General features: G+C 41.0%; 1 protein-coding gene across 6 annotated transcripts in view; it reads right to left on the reverse strand.

Moving 5' to 3' along the window:
• Cep128 (centrosomal protein 128) overlaps window positions 1-16,562 on the reverse strand; it is a 353,781-nt gene that overhangs the window by 335,622 nt on the left and 1,597 nt on the right. For 5 of the 6 annotated variants that reach the window (XM_085830599.1, XM_085830597.1, XM_085830600.1 and 2 more), the window contains exons 2-4: window positions 15,562-15,702; window positions 4,048-4,163; window positions 355-516 (exon numbers count right to left, since the gene is read on the reverse strand). In XM_085830599.1, coding sequence (XP_085686725.1) covers window positions 355-516; window positions 4,048-4,071 — 186 coding nt within the window. In that variant the 5' untranslated portion in view covers window positions 4,072-4,163; window positions 15,562-15,702. Of the gene's footprint in view, window positions 1-354; window positions 517-4,028; window positions 4,164-15,561; window positions 15,703-16,562 lie in introns of all 6 variants that reach the window. The other variant, XM_085830596.1, reaches the window with a different exon arrangement.

Below are 16,562 nucleotides of genomic sequence, written 5' to 3' on the forward strand. Positions count from 1 at the left end.
TACCCAGAAAACCAGAAAAACAATCTGCAACAAAAAAAGGAGAAGGTAAAAAGGAAAGGAAAAGAAAAGCAGAAAGGAGGACATAACCAGCCAAAGAGACGCAACCACCATGATGCCTGGCTTTGAAGATGAAGGAAAGGAGCCCAAGACAAAGTACATGAGCAGCTACAAAAGGCAAAAGAACAGAATTTTCTTTCTTCTGACCTATGGAGCTGTGATATAATAGACTTGGTTGTTTTAAGGCTTTAGCCTGAGGGTCATTTATTACAGTACTAAAAAAAAATATACTGACTGCAACCATTACTCGGCTCAGACTATTAAAAATCTATCAAATGCAACTACGGTCAAACTAACCTGTAAAGTATTGGTTATGGTGTTGACCTTTGCGGTGACATCTACTGTAGAACGACTTCCAACTCCCCTTTGAAATGACCTGGTTGCCCATCGACTCAATCCGTCACGATAGCGGAAGTGGTCTGAATCACTGGATGACTCTGCCATTGATGCATACAAATCCTTCAAAATAAATCCAAGTCAGTCTCAAGTAAAAACCACAGAAGTAGGGAACTCACTACTGACCTTCTTGTATTCTTAAGTATTTGTTACAATAGTCTTTCAGCAAACAGACACACAAGAAAACACACAAGATCACTTCCCATGTAGTTCTGCTTCCCTTCCCTGGCTTGCTCTGCTTTGAAAAAACTGCTCCCAGATGGTTGCCATGGGTTATCAACCCCAGGTATCATGTCCTAAGATTTGTGATCTGCTGTCAAGATTAAAAGTACTCTCATATACACTGTGTCACAACACTGTCAGCCATTTGAACTGTGACAAAACAAAAATATTTTCTGAAGACCTACACTTTGGGAGCCTAGGGGTTACTTGGTGTTGACTTCCAGCATTGATGTAAATGCTGGGTATGATGTAAGAGGGGATCCCTAGAGCAAGCTAGCTAACCTAGCCAAGTCAGCAAGCTCTGGTTAAAGACTCTATGCTTCAGTACATAAGGCTGGAGAACAAAGAAGAAAGGCATGGGACCATGGGACATCAACCTCTGAGCTCTGTGTGCACAGACACAGAGGGGCACATACATGCTCACATGAACTCACACACATGTGAGCATGTATGTATACACCAAACATACATAAAAAAGACTCCAGTCCTTAATATTAGTCCAATATCTATTCGAAGCTATAAGAATATACCTCTAAACATAAAATTACGATGGATACCCTGCAGGAACCATAATAAAATTCCAATGTGTGGCAGAATGAAAACTCTCCTACATCCCAATTTATAATGGCAGAATTAAGCAAGTACTGTGATGCAGGAACAAATTTTACAATAATTCATTTATAAGAAGATGCTGGCCTCAACACATCTACCAAAATAGAAGGCCTCCCTACCAGAATATACGTCGAGCAATGGGCAATTCTCTAAGCAAGCTTTTCTCCCACCATTACCTCAACTGTCTATTTGATTCATCTGAAAAATTATTTGTGCAAGATAATCTCATTTTGGAAAAATGATTAATAGAAGTTGGGGGAAACAACTACATCTAGAACAAAACAGCACCAGAGAAAACTGTTAATCAAAGCAAAAGCTGATTGAGAATTAATCCAATAATTTCACCTTCTGTTTAATGGTGGGTTAACTCAGTCTTTAAAATAAACTGTTATAGAATTGCTAAAATCTACATGGACATCTTTTTCTGGCTTATACTGTACAGTGTGATGAATTTTTTCTTTCATGACAGCATATTCTGGTCTTTGGGACCTTTATTGTTATTGCAGCTGCAAGTGCATAATCATGTCTCTAGAGAAGATAACGGACTCTTGCTGTGAATTTAGATTTTTTTTTTTTTGAGAATTAAATTACAGTCTATCTTCACCACTTCAGAAAAAGAATCCATGAATTTCCAAACACTTCACACAAACCGAGACCAAGAGCTGCTGAGCGCCTTGCAAACGCCATGCATCTCACGTACCCATGCCCTCAGCTCCCTCCTTCTCAGGTCTTTGCCTACGGGTATAAGCACCAAGGGACCCATGATGGGATCCCTCCCACATCAGAAGCCATGAACAAGAAACTAATGCTGAAGCAACCGTTGGGCTCTGCCTTTGCCAGGTCACAACTGTTTAAGTGCCCATCACTTACCCCTGCCAAAAAAGAAATGTATACAATATCCATGATAGTTAATTCTAAGTGCAATTTTGATTAGATTAATAAATACCTAGAGTATTACATTGTCTCTAGGTGTGTGTGTGATAATATTTCCAGAAACAATATGATTATGAAGACTTCTGACCTAAAAATTAATGGATTAATTTCTTAATAGGATGTGGTAAAGAGTAAGAGGTAGGACATAGCTGGAGGAACCAGGCGACCGTATTGCTTTTCTCTGCTGCCTGTCTACCAAGAAATAAAGGAGGCTGTCAACCCACGCGCCCATCACCACCATGCTCTGGACCAGCAAGCACAGACTCAAGTCTGTGAAACTGTGAGCCAAAAACAAAATAATCTTCCTCCCTTAAGTCGCCTCTGTTGGGTAGCTGTGACAACAACAAGAACCAGAAGTAATGCAACATCTTTGCCTTTCAAACTTGGAAATCCACGTGTGCACCTATCGCTCATGAATCTCTCCAGTGTGCCCTTGTTCTCTCTTTCGAGCACTTTCCATCATTTTCCAGCAGTAGATGCAGAAAGAATCTACACTGTCCAAAAGTCAGCTACCATATGAGTCACTCATGTGGTGTTTACACAGTCAACCCAATCTGATTCTCACAACATGATGAGGACTGCTGGGCCTCGGGATCTAGCTCTGTAGTAGAGCCAGCACCAACAAAACAGTAAGAAACAGTAATAATGAATTAATAATAATAACAACACTAATAAGCAACAGCATGATCTCAACTATTCCCTAATTTTCAGGGAATACTGAAGTGAAGGAATGATTACCAGCAGCAGACCCTGATTCCCCAAACTTCTCCATCTTCAATGTTCTGCTACTTCCACTGTCTGTCACACCTGAGCAATCACAATGATTAGCAAGAACTGCCAAACAAAGTAGCACAACACACTCTTCTATATACAAGGCTACAGTCTCTTCAGTTCCTCATCATTTGTCAGGATGCAAATACCAAGGGAAAGCAGAAATGTAAAATAGTAGCAGGAAACCTCAAAGAGACACAGGAGCAAACTACGTGTCCTCGCTCCTACCTTTCATGAAGAATCCTGGAAACAAATCAAACCATTGGCCTCCAAGTCAGGGCTTTTGTTTACTAATCTGTCCTGTCATTGATAAATAAGGAAAAGAATACTTATGCCTGGGATCTTTTATCAAAGTTGTACCATCAGTCAATCAGATAAAATAAGGTGAAAGGGGAAGTGTGCTTACTAGCAACTGTGGTTGATGGGAACAGGACACAATGTAACAGTCGTTAGGACAACTGGATTCTGGTAAGAGTACCAACAATGTTAATCACCATCTATATTTAATTTCCTTGAATACACTGCACATCAGACTCTTCAAATAAATAGACAATTTTGAACCTCACCTTGACTAAGAGTACCTCTAGCCCAAACTGTTATGGTTATTTTTCACTATTTGAGAAAATTATTAAAATAATTAGTACAGAGAATGATTTAGTAAAACTGGATATGCACACTACTTACAAGTAATCGCTACGATAAATATCACTATAATGTGCTTGTAATTCTTAAAATAAAACACTGAAAATATTATATTATAAATAACATCTCAGGATTCTCTTAACTCAGTTATGATTTCTGCCCCACCTCTCCCAGGAAGACAGACATGATTTCATGTGGAACACCTCACACCATGCATTTATACTTTTAATACTGGCAGAGAGTTCTCAATTTATAAAATGTGCATTATGTCTAAATTATGTGAATAAGCAACCAAGAAAATCAGAAAATCAGAGTAGAACTAAATAAAATTAAGAGCAACATGAAATCATCTCTTACCATGGCATAACACTCAAGGGAGATGTCCTATTACTTACCCCAGCTAGGATTACATACTTTCAGTGAGATACTTGTCAGCATGAGCTTCACAGGTGCGCTCTAAGACTTCTGTTATTAATTTCAATCACTCTGAGCAATGAGAGTTGCTCAGACTCCTGCATCTGGTGGAACTCCTGCGGAGGTGTCAACATTTACAGAGATAAGCATCTAAGAAATTGCATGGTTTTTTTAAAGACATGAACATTTGGCAACCATCTAAGTGATTTTTATTACCTAAATTTCACAAAGAGTAGATTAAAGAATGAATATAATTATATAAATAGATTACTTTCATTGCTAACAAAACCTTGGCACTTCCTTCCACTATTACTAACAATTAAAAAGTTAAGAATGATTCTCATAGCAAACTTAAATGGAGGCCTAAGAGCCACAACACAGAAAGCAGCCATTGGGCCAATGATACATGCCTACAAAAGTCATTAATCTATCATAGCCCAAAAAACATTCCCATGACATGGAATTGATAGGAAAGGAAGAAAAAAAAAAGAAACCCTGGCGCCTGAAGTTGGCAAGAAGTGTGCACATGATGTCAAAAGTAAGGGTAGACAGCAGAGATGCTAATGTGAACAGAGGAAACCTCATGGGCCCCAACTGAGACAAAGCAGTACAGGCATCTAAGGGATGCTGAGGCTGGGATGCTGAGGCTGGGATGCTGAGGCTGGGATGCTGAGGCTGGGAAAGTAGTCTTCCTCTAGGGAGAGGCCTCCTAATGAGTTATCCAGTACCAAGTGCTCAGCCATGAATTCATATACATGCAAGCAACACTGGACTCAGCAGGTTGTTAGGTGTGTGTGTGTGTGTGTGTGTGTGTGTGTGTGTGTGTGCATAGCAATAGCAAAAAAGAAGAGAGCATGAATCTGAAAGCAAATGGGAGTAAGGTGAGCAGGACATGGGGGGAGCTGGAAGTGGAAAGGGGGGAAAGGGGAATGGAGAGAAATGATGTAATTTTATTTTAATAACACTTGTCTAAAGATAGGGGAGATGTATGAAGGCCATGAAAACAGTTATGAGCCCCCAAAAGAAAAGCACAACTACATGCTCTTTATTTATTAATAGCAATATATTATTTTACACTACAGTTCAAATTTAGTTTTTAAGTGTGCTATACCCCAAGAACACTGGCACTAGAGAAAATAGACTCCAGGAAACTTTCTCCCCAGTGAAGTTAGCTAATATGTAATAATCAGTCACTTTATGTTGACAAACACACTGAGTGGTAACAAAAGAAAATAAATATGCACATCAAAGAAAAACAACAACAACATAGTCTAAGAAATGTACAGTAAGCAATGAGGACGTCTTCCTGACCTACTGCTCCCACTACATATTAATGTCTGCGGAGAGCTGGGCTTCAGGAGAAACAGCACCCTGGAGCTCTTCTCACAGAAATGGACAAATTGATACCAACGGTCTGGCTATTAGCACACAGCTACCTGCCAAGAACTGTTTGTACCTTTGACCTTGTAATTGCACATTGAAAAATGATCCCTAAACAAAACAAACTGAAAATTTGTATATAAAGAAATTTGCTGTGAAGTTGTACTAGAGAGGAAATAACAACTCTATGAATTCAGAATAAGAAAGAATGGCTAAAACCCAGGCCATCCAGTGGGACAGCCACTACTATACAATGGAACCCTACAGGGGACACTAAATAGCCACCAAAAATCCTGATCCAAAGAACAGTTACTGCCAAAGCAAGGCTAAAATATGACTTCCAGTTTTATAATAAGTGTTTTCTGGGTATGTGCATTAATTACCAGCATGTAAATTTAGAGGCTCAGGAAATGGGAGGAGTAATAGGAAATAAATTACTCCCCCCAAAGCATATTTACCCTCCAAAGTATATTACCAATTTGTATTCTTCTAAGCTTTTATATTCTTATCATTTACGAATTTTTAATAATGGACATATCAATATATAATCAGAAGGAAATATAAATATACACTTAAAAAGAAACAAAGATCACCTTCAAGCACAGCAGAATGACAAGCTGACAACCTGCAAACGAGTTCAACATCCTTCCAAGAACTCTCTTTTCCATGGTGGACCTGTTTCCTTTTCCTGCCTGATGACTTCCTGACCCTACTTCCTAGTTCCTGACAATTGCCTAGGCTAGACCATGTCCATCCTTCTCACCTGGCAATAGGCTGAAGAAACCAGCTCACAGGAGCTGTCTCTATATTTCACTTCAGCCACAGAACCATTTATCATGAGTTATGAACCAAAAGACTCTTTCTCCTGCTGCATATTCTCTTTGTAGGTATGCTGAAGGACAGTTCTTTTCAAGGCTGGCTTACTAAAAGAGACAACCCAAATGCCAAAATGAACACACGTCAAAGGACCATCAGAAAGCATGAATATGCGCAGGCATTGTGTAGTGCTTGTGATGAAATGCTGCTTTGGAGAACAAATCAAGAATGGTTCCTTGAGCGACAAGTAGTCAGCACTGAAATCTGAGGCTTTTTAAAGCAGCATTAAAAGCTGGGTATCCCTCAACTGAAGAATGGATAACCAAAATGTGGTACATTATACAGTGGAGTAGAGTATTACTCAGCTGTTTAAAACAACAACAACAACATGATTTTGACAGGTAAAAGAATGGAACGAGAAAAAAAAAAATCCTGAGTGAGGTAACCCAGACACAGAAAAACAAACATGTTGTGTACTCACTTATAAGTAGATATTAGCTATAAAGGTAATCATACTACAATCCACAGACAAAGAGAGGCTAAGTAACAAGGAAGGCTCAAGCGGGGACACATGGATCCTTCAAGGAAGGGAATATAGAATGCATCTTGTGGGTAGAGAGGAGGCTAATGGGGATGGGAACAGGAGGGATCAAGTGGAGGGTAGAAGAAGGATGGAGCTGAAGAGAGTGTAAGAAGAGACAACTGGAATTGAGGGATGCTTGGGGAATGATGTGGAAACCCATGCAGTGGGAACTCCCTGGAATCTATAAGAGTGATCCTAGTGAGGACTCCTAGTAATGAGAGAGAAAGAGAGAGCCTGAACCCACCATATTCTGTCAGGCAAGGCTTCCCACCCACAATTTGTCCTACAAGATATCCAATAAGATGTTCCACAAGATGTGCTGGGGTAATGGTGGCACAGAATTTGTGGGAGTCACCAACCAATGACTGGTCTAACTTGAGACTCACTCCACGAGAGAATCCCCAACACTGCCAAAAGCCTAGAGACCCAAACACAACTGGCAAAAAAATAAAAAATAAATACAAGTTAATGAAATAATTCCTAATGATATTCTGCTACTCATAGATTGGTGCCTAGCCAAATTGTCATCAGTCAATCATCCAGCAACTGATGGGAACAGATACAAAGACCCACAGCCCATAGCCAAAGCTTGGGAAACCCAAGGGAATAGAGGGAGGAAGGATTGTAGAAGCCAGAGAGGTGGAGGACACTATGAGAACACAGCCCACAGGATCAACTAAGCAGGGCTCAAAGGGACTCACAGAGACTGAAGCAGCAACCATGGAGCCTGCGTGGGTCTGCCCTAGGTCCACTGCATCTATCTTAGTTGTGTAGCTTGGTGTTCTTGTAGAACTCCCAACAGCACGAGTGGGGCTATCTCTGACTCTTTGCCGGCTCTTGGGACCCTTTTCCTCCTGCTCCGTTGCCTTACCAGCCGCGATATCAGGATCTGTGCCTCATCTTACTTGTTATGCCATGTTCCCATGTTTGCTTGATATCCCTGGGAGGCCTATTCTTTTCTGAAGTGAAGCGGAAGAATAGATCTGGGGAGAGGGGAGGTGGGAAGGGAAATAGGAGGAGTGGAGGGAGGGGAAAGTGTGGTAAGTATTGTATGAGAGGAGAATAAGTAAAAAATTGAAAATAAAAATGAAAATGGAAGAAACAAACAAATATTAAGACAAGTAGAAAACCATCTATGTTGGTCCAGGAAAAGTTTTCATCATTGTTGTAAAAATACAAAGGAAGCGCAATTCAACTGAATGAAAAACCCATTCCCATCATCATAAATGTCACTGAGACACACAGCAGCAGAAAAGCATAAACCATCAAATCTGAACAACCTAAGGAAATGAGGGTGAGAAAGCATGTCCTTCAGCTGCAGAAAGAACACAAGTTACCAACACCTCCCCGTGCAGCAAAACTCACTGAAAGAAAATACATTTGCTTTTCAGACCAGAACACGTCCAAGGCTCAAGAGAGGACTAAGACCGGTGACCTTGGGTAAAGGTCTATAAAATCATACCAAAAGCTGTGTTTGAATAGTAGATGGCACAGTTCTAGGAATAGTTTACTTAGCTTCTCCTAATGCATTGATACTTAAATATATAAATATTGTTGCTTTTGCCTTAATGAACCTTATAAAGAAGATATACAACCACCAGAGCAAGCAATGAACCCTCATCCATTCATCCCATCTAAACAAATGGCCATATGCAGCCCTGGACACTGAGACTAGAGAGAGAAAACTGCTTTCAAGCCCTGTAATAAGAGGACTGGAGTGAGCCTTTAGAAACTCAAGTCCACCCCTTTTGTTATTTGACCTAAGGAGCCATCAGATTGTCTTCATTGTAATGAGGCACATTTGTATGTATGAGAGCCATGATTTATTGATTCTCAAATCTCTTCTCCTCAGAGTCTGTTTAAAACAATTAGGATTTGCAAGCTGTTCCATAAAAGATAAGCACCCAGCATCAAGGGTGATATTTCACAAAGACTGACTAGTGCATGGTAAGTGGGTGATTGCTTCTATAGCCTCCATGTGCCTCAGCTGTCCCTACCCAAGGCAACTGTCCTTAAAAAGATGTTCAAGGTAATGACATTGATATTGAGAAGGGAAATGTGTTCTAAACTTAATCATCAACCAAATTCAATTTTCAGAATGTATTTCTCCCCGTCTCAACAGCCGCAGAGCTTGGCGGTGCAGTTCACCCTTCAGGTGAAAAAGTCACCAAGTTGGCGAAGGTTGTCATGTACAAACAGCTGTCAGTGAGTTGTTCCCTTTTTCCTTACGTCAGTGCCCTTCTGTAACTTCTCACCTCAGACTCCTCCAGTAAATTTACACAAACTCAAAGTCAGCACTCAGTCCATTAGCCAGTCCCACACATGTAGGACAGAAAGGAACTCCAGAAGCTGTCGGCCATTCATCCTCTACTGAATCATTCTTTGCAGGGCATCGATAACCCAAGGATGGCAGCCTACACTCGTCATCACAGCATTCAGGAGGCAAAGACAGGAGGCTCAAAAGTTCGAGACCTGTCTGAGCAACTTAGCAAGCCTGTCTCAAACACTGAGGGCTGGGGATGTGGCTTGGTGGTAAGAGCACTTGCCTGGTGGGTTCAAAGACCTAGCTCCATCCCCAGCACTGACAAGAGATGAAGGTAAGTAGTGAGAAAGGCTGGCAAGAATATTATGTAAGATAGGTAAGCAGCAAGACAAAAACCCAGGGGTCAGACAGAATTCGGCACTCGAGTAACATCTCGAGTAAGCAGGAACCTGACCGAGCTGGTAGAGGAAATGGGGTGCTGTCAAAAACTGTCTCAGAGAAAGTCGAGGGGGTCCAAACCCACAGAGCTCCCATCCTTGCACCAGGGCAGCTCTGCTATTATCTGACTTACATGCTGTGGCTTCATATCCTACAGATGGATTTTTTTTTTTTAAGAATACAAATATTAAGGCTGAAGAAATGAGTCAATAGTTAAGGGCACTTACTGTCTATTTGAGATTAACTGGGTTATTTTAAAACATGAATCTGAAAACAAGAAACTTCACCTGAAAAGTCCAATTTCCAGCTTTCTGGGGAAAAAAAGAAATCAAAGACTCTGTCCATGTGACGACTGATTTTCCACAGGAGCAGGAGTGTACACAGTGCACCTCAGGCAGCCTTGCACCTGACTCTTCACTCTAGTCTCCCATATAGCTGCCTCACACAGTGTGGCATTAAACTGACTCCACTTATGTGAATCTGCAATCCTACTAAGGATTAAAATAAGACAAAGCTCACAAGCCCCATTGTAAAGAATTAATCAGCAGGAACACCTGGGAGATAGTGTCCCACAGAGAGCAGAAGAAAGGCGTGGTAGAAGTAGTCTCCATCTCTGTGGTAGACAGAACAGTAAAACTGACACTCTGGCAAACATCTAAATTATCCATGCCTGCAGACTTTAAAACTGGGGGAAAATATTTGCTACTTGACTTTAAGCAAGCTACACAGAAAAGCTTTGCACTAATATGAAGACACTAAAGTGGGGTGTTAATACACTAAATTTCACCCGAATCTTCACCTCTATATATTTTCCTCCTGCCCTAAATAGTTCATTATGAGCTCAGCTACCTGCCTTGCAGGACTTTAACTGTAGCAGCCTAGAGAGATGGGATTGCCCCTGAGCCTGGCTCTCACCTCTCCTGTCTTTTCCATCTTACTTTCCTGACAAAGGACACAGAAGTGTCCTGGGTCTTCCAGCCTAGAGCAGCAGATCAGCCAGCTGCCCTCAAGGCAACAGAACACGTCTAGCCATGCTAAGTAGATAGCTTGGCTAACCTAAGGGGAGGACTGAACGGTTACTGTTGTGTGTCTCCAAGGTTTTGTTTGCTATACAGACAAGGCTAACTGTCATGAAACAGTGTTTTACTAACATAACAACTGACTTGCTTTGGTTCTGAAAAGAGTTATTTGTTGAACTTTCCTCTCAATCCAACTTCCCTTGAGAAAACAGGATAGACTCAGATTGTAGATCTATGTGACATCCTTTCCAGTGATGGGAGAAGAATACATTCAAGTCAGAATACAAGCATGCACTTAAGCAGATAGTGTAGTACGTGACAGTTTATCATGTCTTGAGATGGGAAACAATCACAAAAGTATAATAATTTCAGGGTTTTGTAAAAAATAAATAAATATAAAAACAAAAGAACAAGCTAGTTTTCTGCATCAAAAAGCATACCTTTCCTCTTTCTAATTTCAAAAGGAAATAAGCGCTTGATTTCCTAGTGAGGGAGACAACTTTAAGAAAGGAAACATCTCCCAGTGCCATTTTCCTTTACTTTACACCCAGCTTTAGAACTCTGAGAGGATTTTCGTTAGCACTGTCTCAGGAATTCTATGGCAATCCTGTAAAGATGATACAATTGCACCCTTTCTTGTGCTGCTAAAAAATATGGTGGTTTGAGTAAAGTACTAACCACATTTACGTTGCTTTTAAAAAGTCCAATAACAAAACTGGAGTCTAAATCTCATACTTCCCATGACTGGGTTGAGGTCTGTGAATCAGGAATTCAAGACCCCAGCTAGCCACCCTTCTCACAGCCTTCACTATGCCATGAAGCCAACTCCTGTCCACTCCTCCTTATTTCAATCTGCTTATCGCTTCAAGCAGTGCAAAATACGGCCTCATGAAGTCTTCCATCTCCAGGCAAAGGCAGTCTTTCCTTCTCACAGCTCTGAAATCTCAGTGCTGCTCATCTCAAGCAAGACAGGTGTTGAACATTCCCATAAAGTCGTGACTGTTTGTACCACGGAACTCTTTTCCAACTATGTCACACTCCACTCACCATGGGGTCTATCCCGTCTTACTACCTCGTAAAATTCTTTTCACTCTCCGAACCTTTCTCAAGGGACACATTCCTAAGCATCCATCCTTGTCTCCTACTTTCCAGTCAAGATTCAAATCGGAAGAAAGGCCTGTGAGAAATCTTCCCTTCTCCGCCCAAGCCCATGTCTGGCCCCAGTGCACTCTGCTGTATTCCCATGGTAGATACTGCGGCGACCCAGCCTATGAAGTTCTGTCTGGCCATTTCCTATCCATCTGTGAACCCTAGAAGTCTCAACAAAGACTGATTCATGATTTGCTATAGTTATACGTGCCTTATCCCCACAAACAGTTACTTGCTGGAAACTTGCTCTCTAAGATTGACAATCTAGAGGCAGTGGAACCGCTACATCAGTGGTTCTCAACCTTCCTAGTGCTGCAACCCTTTAATACAGTTCCTCGTGTTGTGGTGACCCTAACCGTAATATTATTTCATTGCTACTGTATAACTGTAATTTTACTACTGTTATGAATCGGATATGTGATCCCCCCAGGGGGTCGTGACCCAAAGGTTGAGAACCAATGCCGTGAATTAGAGGAAGAACACTAAGAGCGCCCTCAAAGAGGGGCAAATCTCCAGCTCTTATGAATAGGTTAGGTCTTGGACAACACATCTGAAACATAGATTCTTATAAAGCCAGCGTGGCTTTATCAGTGGCTTTCCCACTCGCTCTCTCACAACATGACCTTCCCTGACCCACTCATCCATTCTTCCCTACCATGATGTAACACATTAATGGTTCAAGGATGTGTAGCAGAACACAGGACTATGCTGGTAGGACTCTGTGACAACTAGGATTGTGAACCATACAAACCGACATGGTTGGAGCCCAGCAGTCAGCACAGTATCTGGCGTGTGCTGGACCACTAGCAAATTAATTTGCAACTCGATTTTTTTTTTTAATTATCCTGTCTCAATTAATCTAGAAACAAAGTTCAAGGTACAGAGCTGTACAAATAGCAAGAACTAGTTAAGCAATTATTAAATGGAGAAATTTCATTAACAAAGGGTCTAAATTAATTATTTGAAGTCTTAAATCAATATTGATTGAGCCATGTACTATTACTATGAATACTATTAATACCAATTTCTATTAGTATTAATAAACAAGGCAGCATTTCAAATTTATGTAGCATATACTAAAACTGCCTAGTGACTGGGCCAAACCAGAGTTTACTCAATTATTTGTGAAGTCATTTGAACTTGCAATGGTCACTTGCAGCTACTTGGTTATATAGGGTAAATGCACTTAGGACAATTGCCTGTACTATCTAAACTCCAAATTATATCATCTCTTCTTCACCAGAGCTCTTCATCCGGTGAGTTTCAACATACCAATTACTGCTTATGAACAAATCCATTTTTGACATTTGAAAACCTTCACCTGCCCACCATGAAGCTTTTCCTTTTACCTCAATCTATAAAACTGACTATCCATCTTTTAAAATAACAATCAGAGCCCACTTCTTCCTCAACGGCGCTCTTCATTGCAAAGAGTCTAGCTCCAGCTCGGCTTTTAATTCACACACCCGTTCATGTGTGAACTTGCTCATTCACAGCACTCATTCATTCACTCAGGAGCACCTGTTTCACGACAAACCCTGTGCACACAGAGATTGGAACTGTCCATCACGTAACCACGAATGTTGGCTTCTCCAACCCTCCAGTCATTTAGCAGTATGCAGATTTATGTTAAGGGCTATTATATTAATCATAGGAAGAGGAGTAGCTGAGAACTGGACTGGAAACTACTTTGACTGGAAAGTAGGCTTGCTAAGTCTCTTAAGGTCATTTCTAAATAGCAGAACAAGACACCGGAAGCAAAGGAAAAACTCAGAATATCTGCATTATAGAGGAGCCAGGGGGAATAATCAGCTCTTTAAAAAGCACACAAAAATAATAACACTCTAGTAGTAAAAGGCACAACAGGAATATAGACAGGCAGTTCACAGAATATAAGTGTCCCTACAAAATGCATAAATATACTTCATCTCTCTGAAGAACTGAAAATTAAAACAATAAAATGGTGTCCTTGTTCTTCTGTTTGGGACAGATGAGCAAAGCTCTCACCCTCAAGGTTAACAAGGACACTCTATGGTGTACAAGTAGTAGTTACAAAAGCTAGCAGGGTGGCTCAGCAGATAAAAGCACTTGTCTTGACTTCAGTCCTGGGAGCCCACGATGGAAGAAGAGAACCAACTGCCAAAAGTTGTCCTCTGCCTTCTACATAGCTGTAGCACACACCCCTGCACCTGCCCACAAGAGTCAAGTAAATAAAAGTATACTATCTATAAACATGAGGGTAACTTTTCTAGAGAATAACTTGGCAAAACAAGTAAATACACACACTTTGACTCAGAAACTCTGCTTCTATGATCACTGTCTCAAGAAAACAAAAGTATGTGCATGTGTGGGGAGGGTGGGGAGGGTGTGTGGGTGTTTGTGTGTACAACTTAGGTATAAGATACATGTATACAAATTTCATTTAAGAATTATAAGAAACAACTCCCCTGATTGAGGGATACATTAAATATATCTAATCACTAAGCCACAATGGTAACAGTTCAAACAGATAAGGCAGTGGCCCAGGTAAGTGGAGCACACCTTAAATCCTAGCACTGGGGAGGCTGAAGCAGGGATTCTGAGTTCCAGATCAGCCTGGGCTGTATTCCAAACCTTGCCTCCAGTATTTGTATGACCATTTAACAATGCATAGTTACATAGGAAAACAGACTTTAAAGCGTATGACTATATTCAAGCCAGTCTAATGAGCCCCCTGACATGATGAAAGGTCTAATAGTGAATCTATCCTGAAGCATCTTTATACGAGTTCCAAATGTGTCAATTTGTGTAGGTGAGAATCCCTAGAGTGCATTAACCAACTAGACTTACATTTTTCTAACTCAAAATTTCCTGAATTCTAAGCATTTTCCATATGAGAAGTCTTGGTAGGAACTGAGTGCAGGGCCCCAGAACGCCTGCATCGGCACCTTTCACCAGCAAAATACAACAGAAGGCATTCTTTTCAAAGTCCAGAATTTTGAATCTATTACAAAAATTAAGCTGTAACACTAAATCTTTGATAACCAGTGACAGTTTGTGTTGAACATTATCAATTTATGGAAATCACAAATTGCAACTATTTACCTCAATAGACCATTCATTGTGTTTAAAAAAAGAAAAGAAAAAAGTCAGATCCTTTAAACATTCAAAAAGATCAATCCGGGGGCTGGTGAGATGGCTCAGTGGGTAAGAGCACCCAACTGCTCCTCCAAAGGTCCAGAGTTCAAATCCCAGCAACCACAAGGTGGCTCACAACCATCCACAACGAGACCTGGCGCCCTCTTCTGGAGTGTCTGAAGACAGCTACAGTGTACTTACATATAATAAATAAATAAATCTTTAAAAAAAAAAAAAAAAAGATCAATCCGGAAATGTTGAGTGTAAGTCAAATCCACTAGAGAACAATTATAAATAGCCAAGAGGCAGGACTGGGAATCTGCAGTTGGAAAATCTGGAAACAAAAATCACTCTTTTGGCTCAGGAAGTTCCAAGCAAGGAGCCTATTTGCACCTTGAACATATCTCTGACAAATACTTATAAGTGTGAAAAGGAGTTGAACGTATTGCCTGGGAAAGGGACCTCAGCCCTCTCTGGGAGAGAGCAGGTTTCCAAACACCTGTTTAATAAAAGCAGCTACACTGCTGGTTTTGGTAAAGGTGAAGGCGTGTGTCCACTCATTTGTTCATCTGATTTCTTTTTGCTGTACCATGCACAGCTACCCTGTTTTAATTTTATATGAATAGCAAAAGGGGGCTTCTTGCCCCCACCCCAATTCCTACTTTTGGCATGGCCCTTCCCACTTTGAATATACAGTAAATGTAAACCATTTCCTCAGATGCTACACTCGGGAAAGAAAGCATACTTACAAAGTGCACTCCCAGAACTCTGTGCTGCCGTCCTTTGAGCTCAGGGTGCCTGCCTCCTATCATTTCTTCATGAGGTTCAGGGCAAGAGGTCTAGTCGAGTAGATGATCTTTTGGGTTGCCTCTACACTCCCTCCAAAACACCTACAAACCAACGAGACAGGCAGCAGACAGAACTATAACTTGAATTGTTAATGAAAATGATTTTATCTTTCTGTACTGGCTAGTTTTGTGTCAACTTGACACAGCTGGAGTTATCACAGAGAAAGGAGCTTCAGTTGGGAAAATGCCTCCATGAGATCCAGCTGCACAGCATTTTCTCAATTAGTGATCAAGTGGGGAGGTCCCCTTGTGGGTGGTGCCATCTCTGGGCTGGTAGTCTTGGGTTCTATAAGAGAGCAGGCTGAGCAAGCCAGGGGAAGCAAGCCAATAAGGAACATCCCTCCATGGCCTCTGTATCAGCTCCTGCTTTCTGACCTTCTTGAGTTCCAGTCCTGACTTCCTTGGTGATGAACAGCAGTATGGAAGTGTAAGCTGAATAAACCGTTTCCTCCCCAACTTGCTTCTTGGTCATGATGTTTTGTCCAGGAATAGAAACCCTGGCTAAGACACTTTCCTACACACAGATTAGAGAATATCCGGAGGAGTAAAAATACACTCCTATGTCATCCAGAAGCCCATGTGGTACCGGATGCCCAACCTGCAAATCTCTAGTACCTGGTATCTTCTATCCATAACTCACCATCACTAGACTTGCTAGGTCATGCTAGAGGGTGAGTTGTACCCCAAGTCTAGAAAAAGTACTCACTCTGAGTATATCTATCAGGTGGGAGACTAACTTTAGTAGTAAGATTAACATGCAGGCTCATTTGTAAGTCTAGGCTAGCCTCCACCTCTTTAAAGACAATATTATATATGGTGGATCAGTTCTCACAGTGATTAAACAAATGCATTATGTATTTGGTTGTAGGAAAGTGCAAAGGGTAGAAAGGATTCTCAACACT

Source organism: Mus caroli, unplaced genomic scaffold (genome assembly GCF_978045245.1).
Source record: "Mus caroli unplaced genomic scaffold, Mus_caroli_1 scaffold_14, whole genome shotgun sequence".
Taxonomy (NCBI): Eukaryota; Metazoa; Chordata; class Mammalia; order Rodentia; family Muridae; genus Mus; species Mus caroli.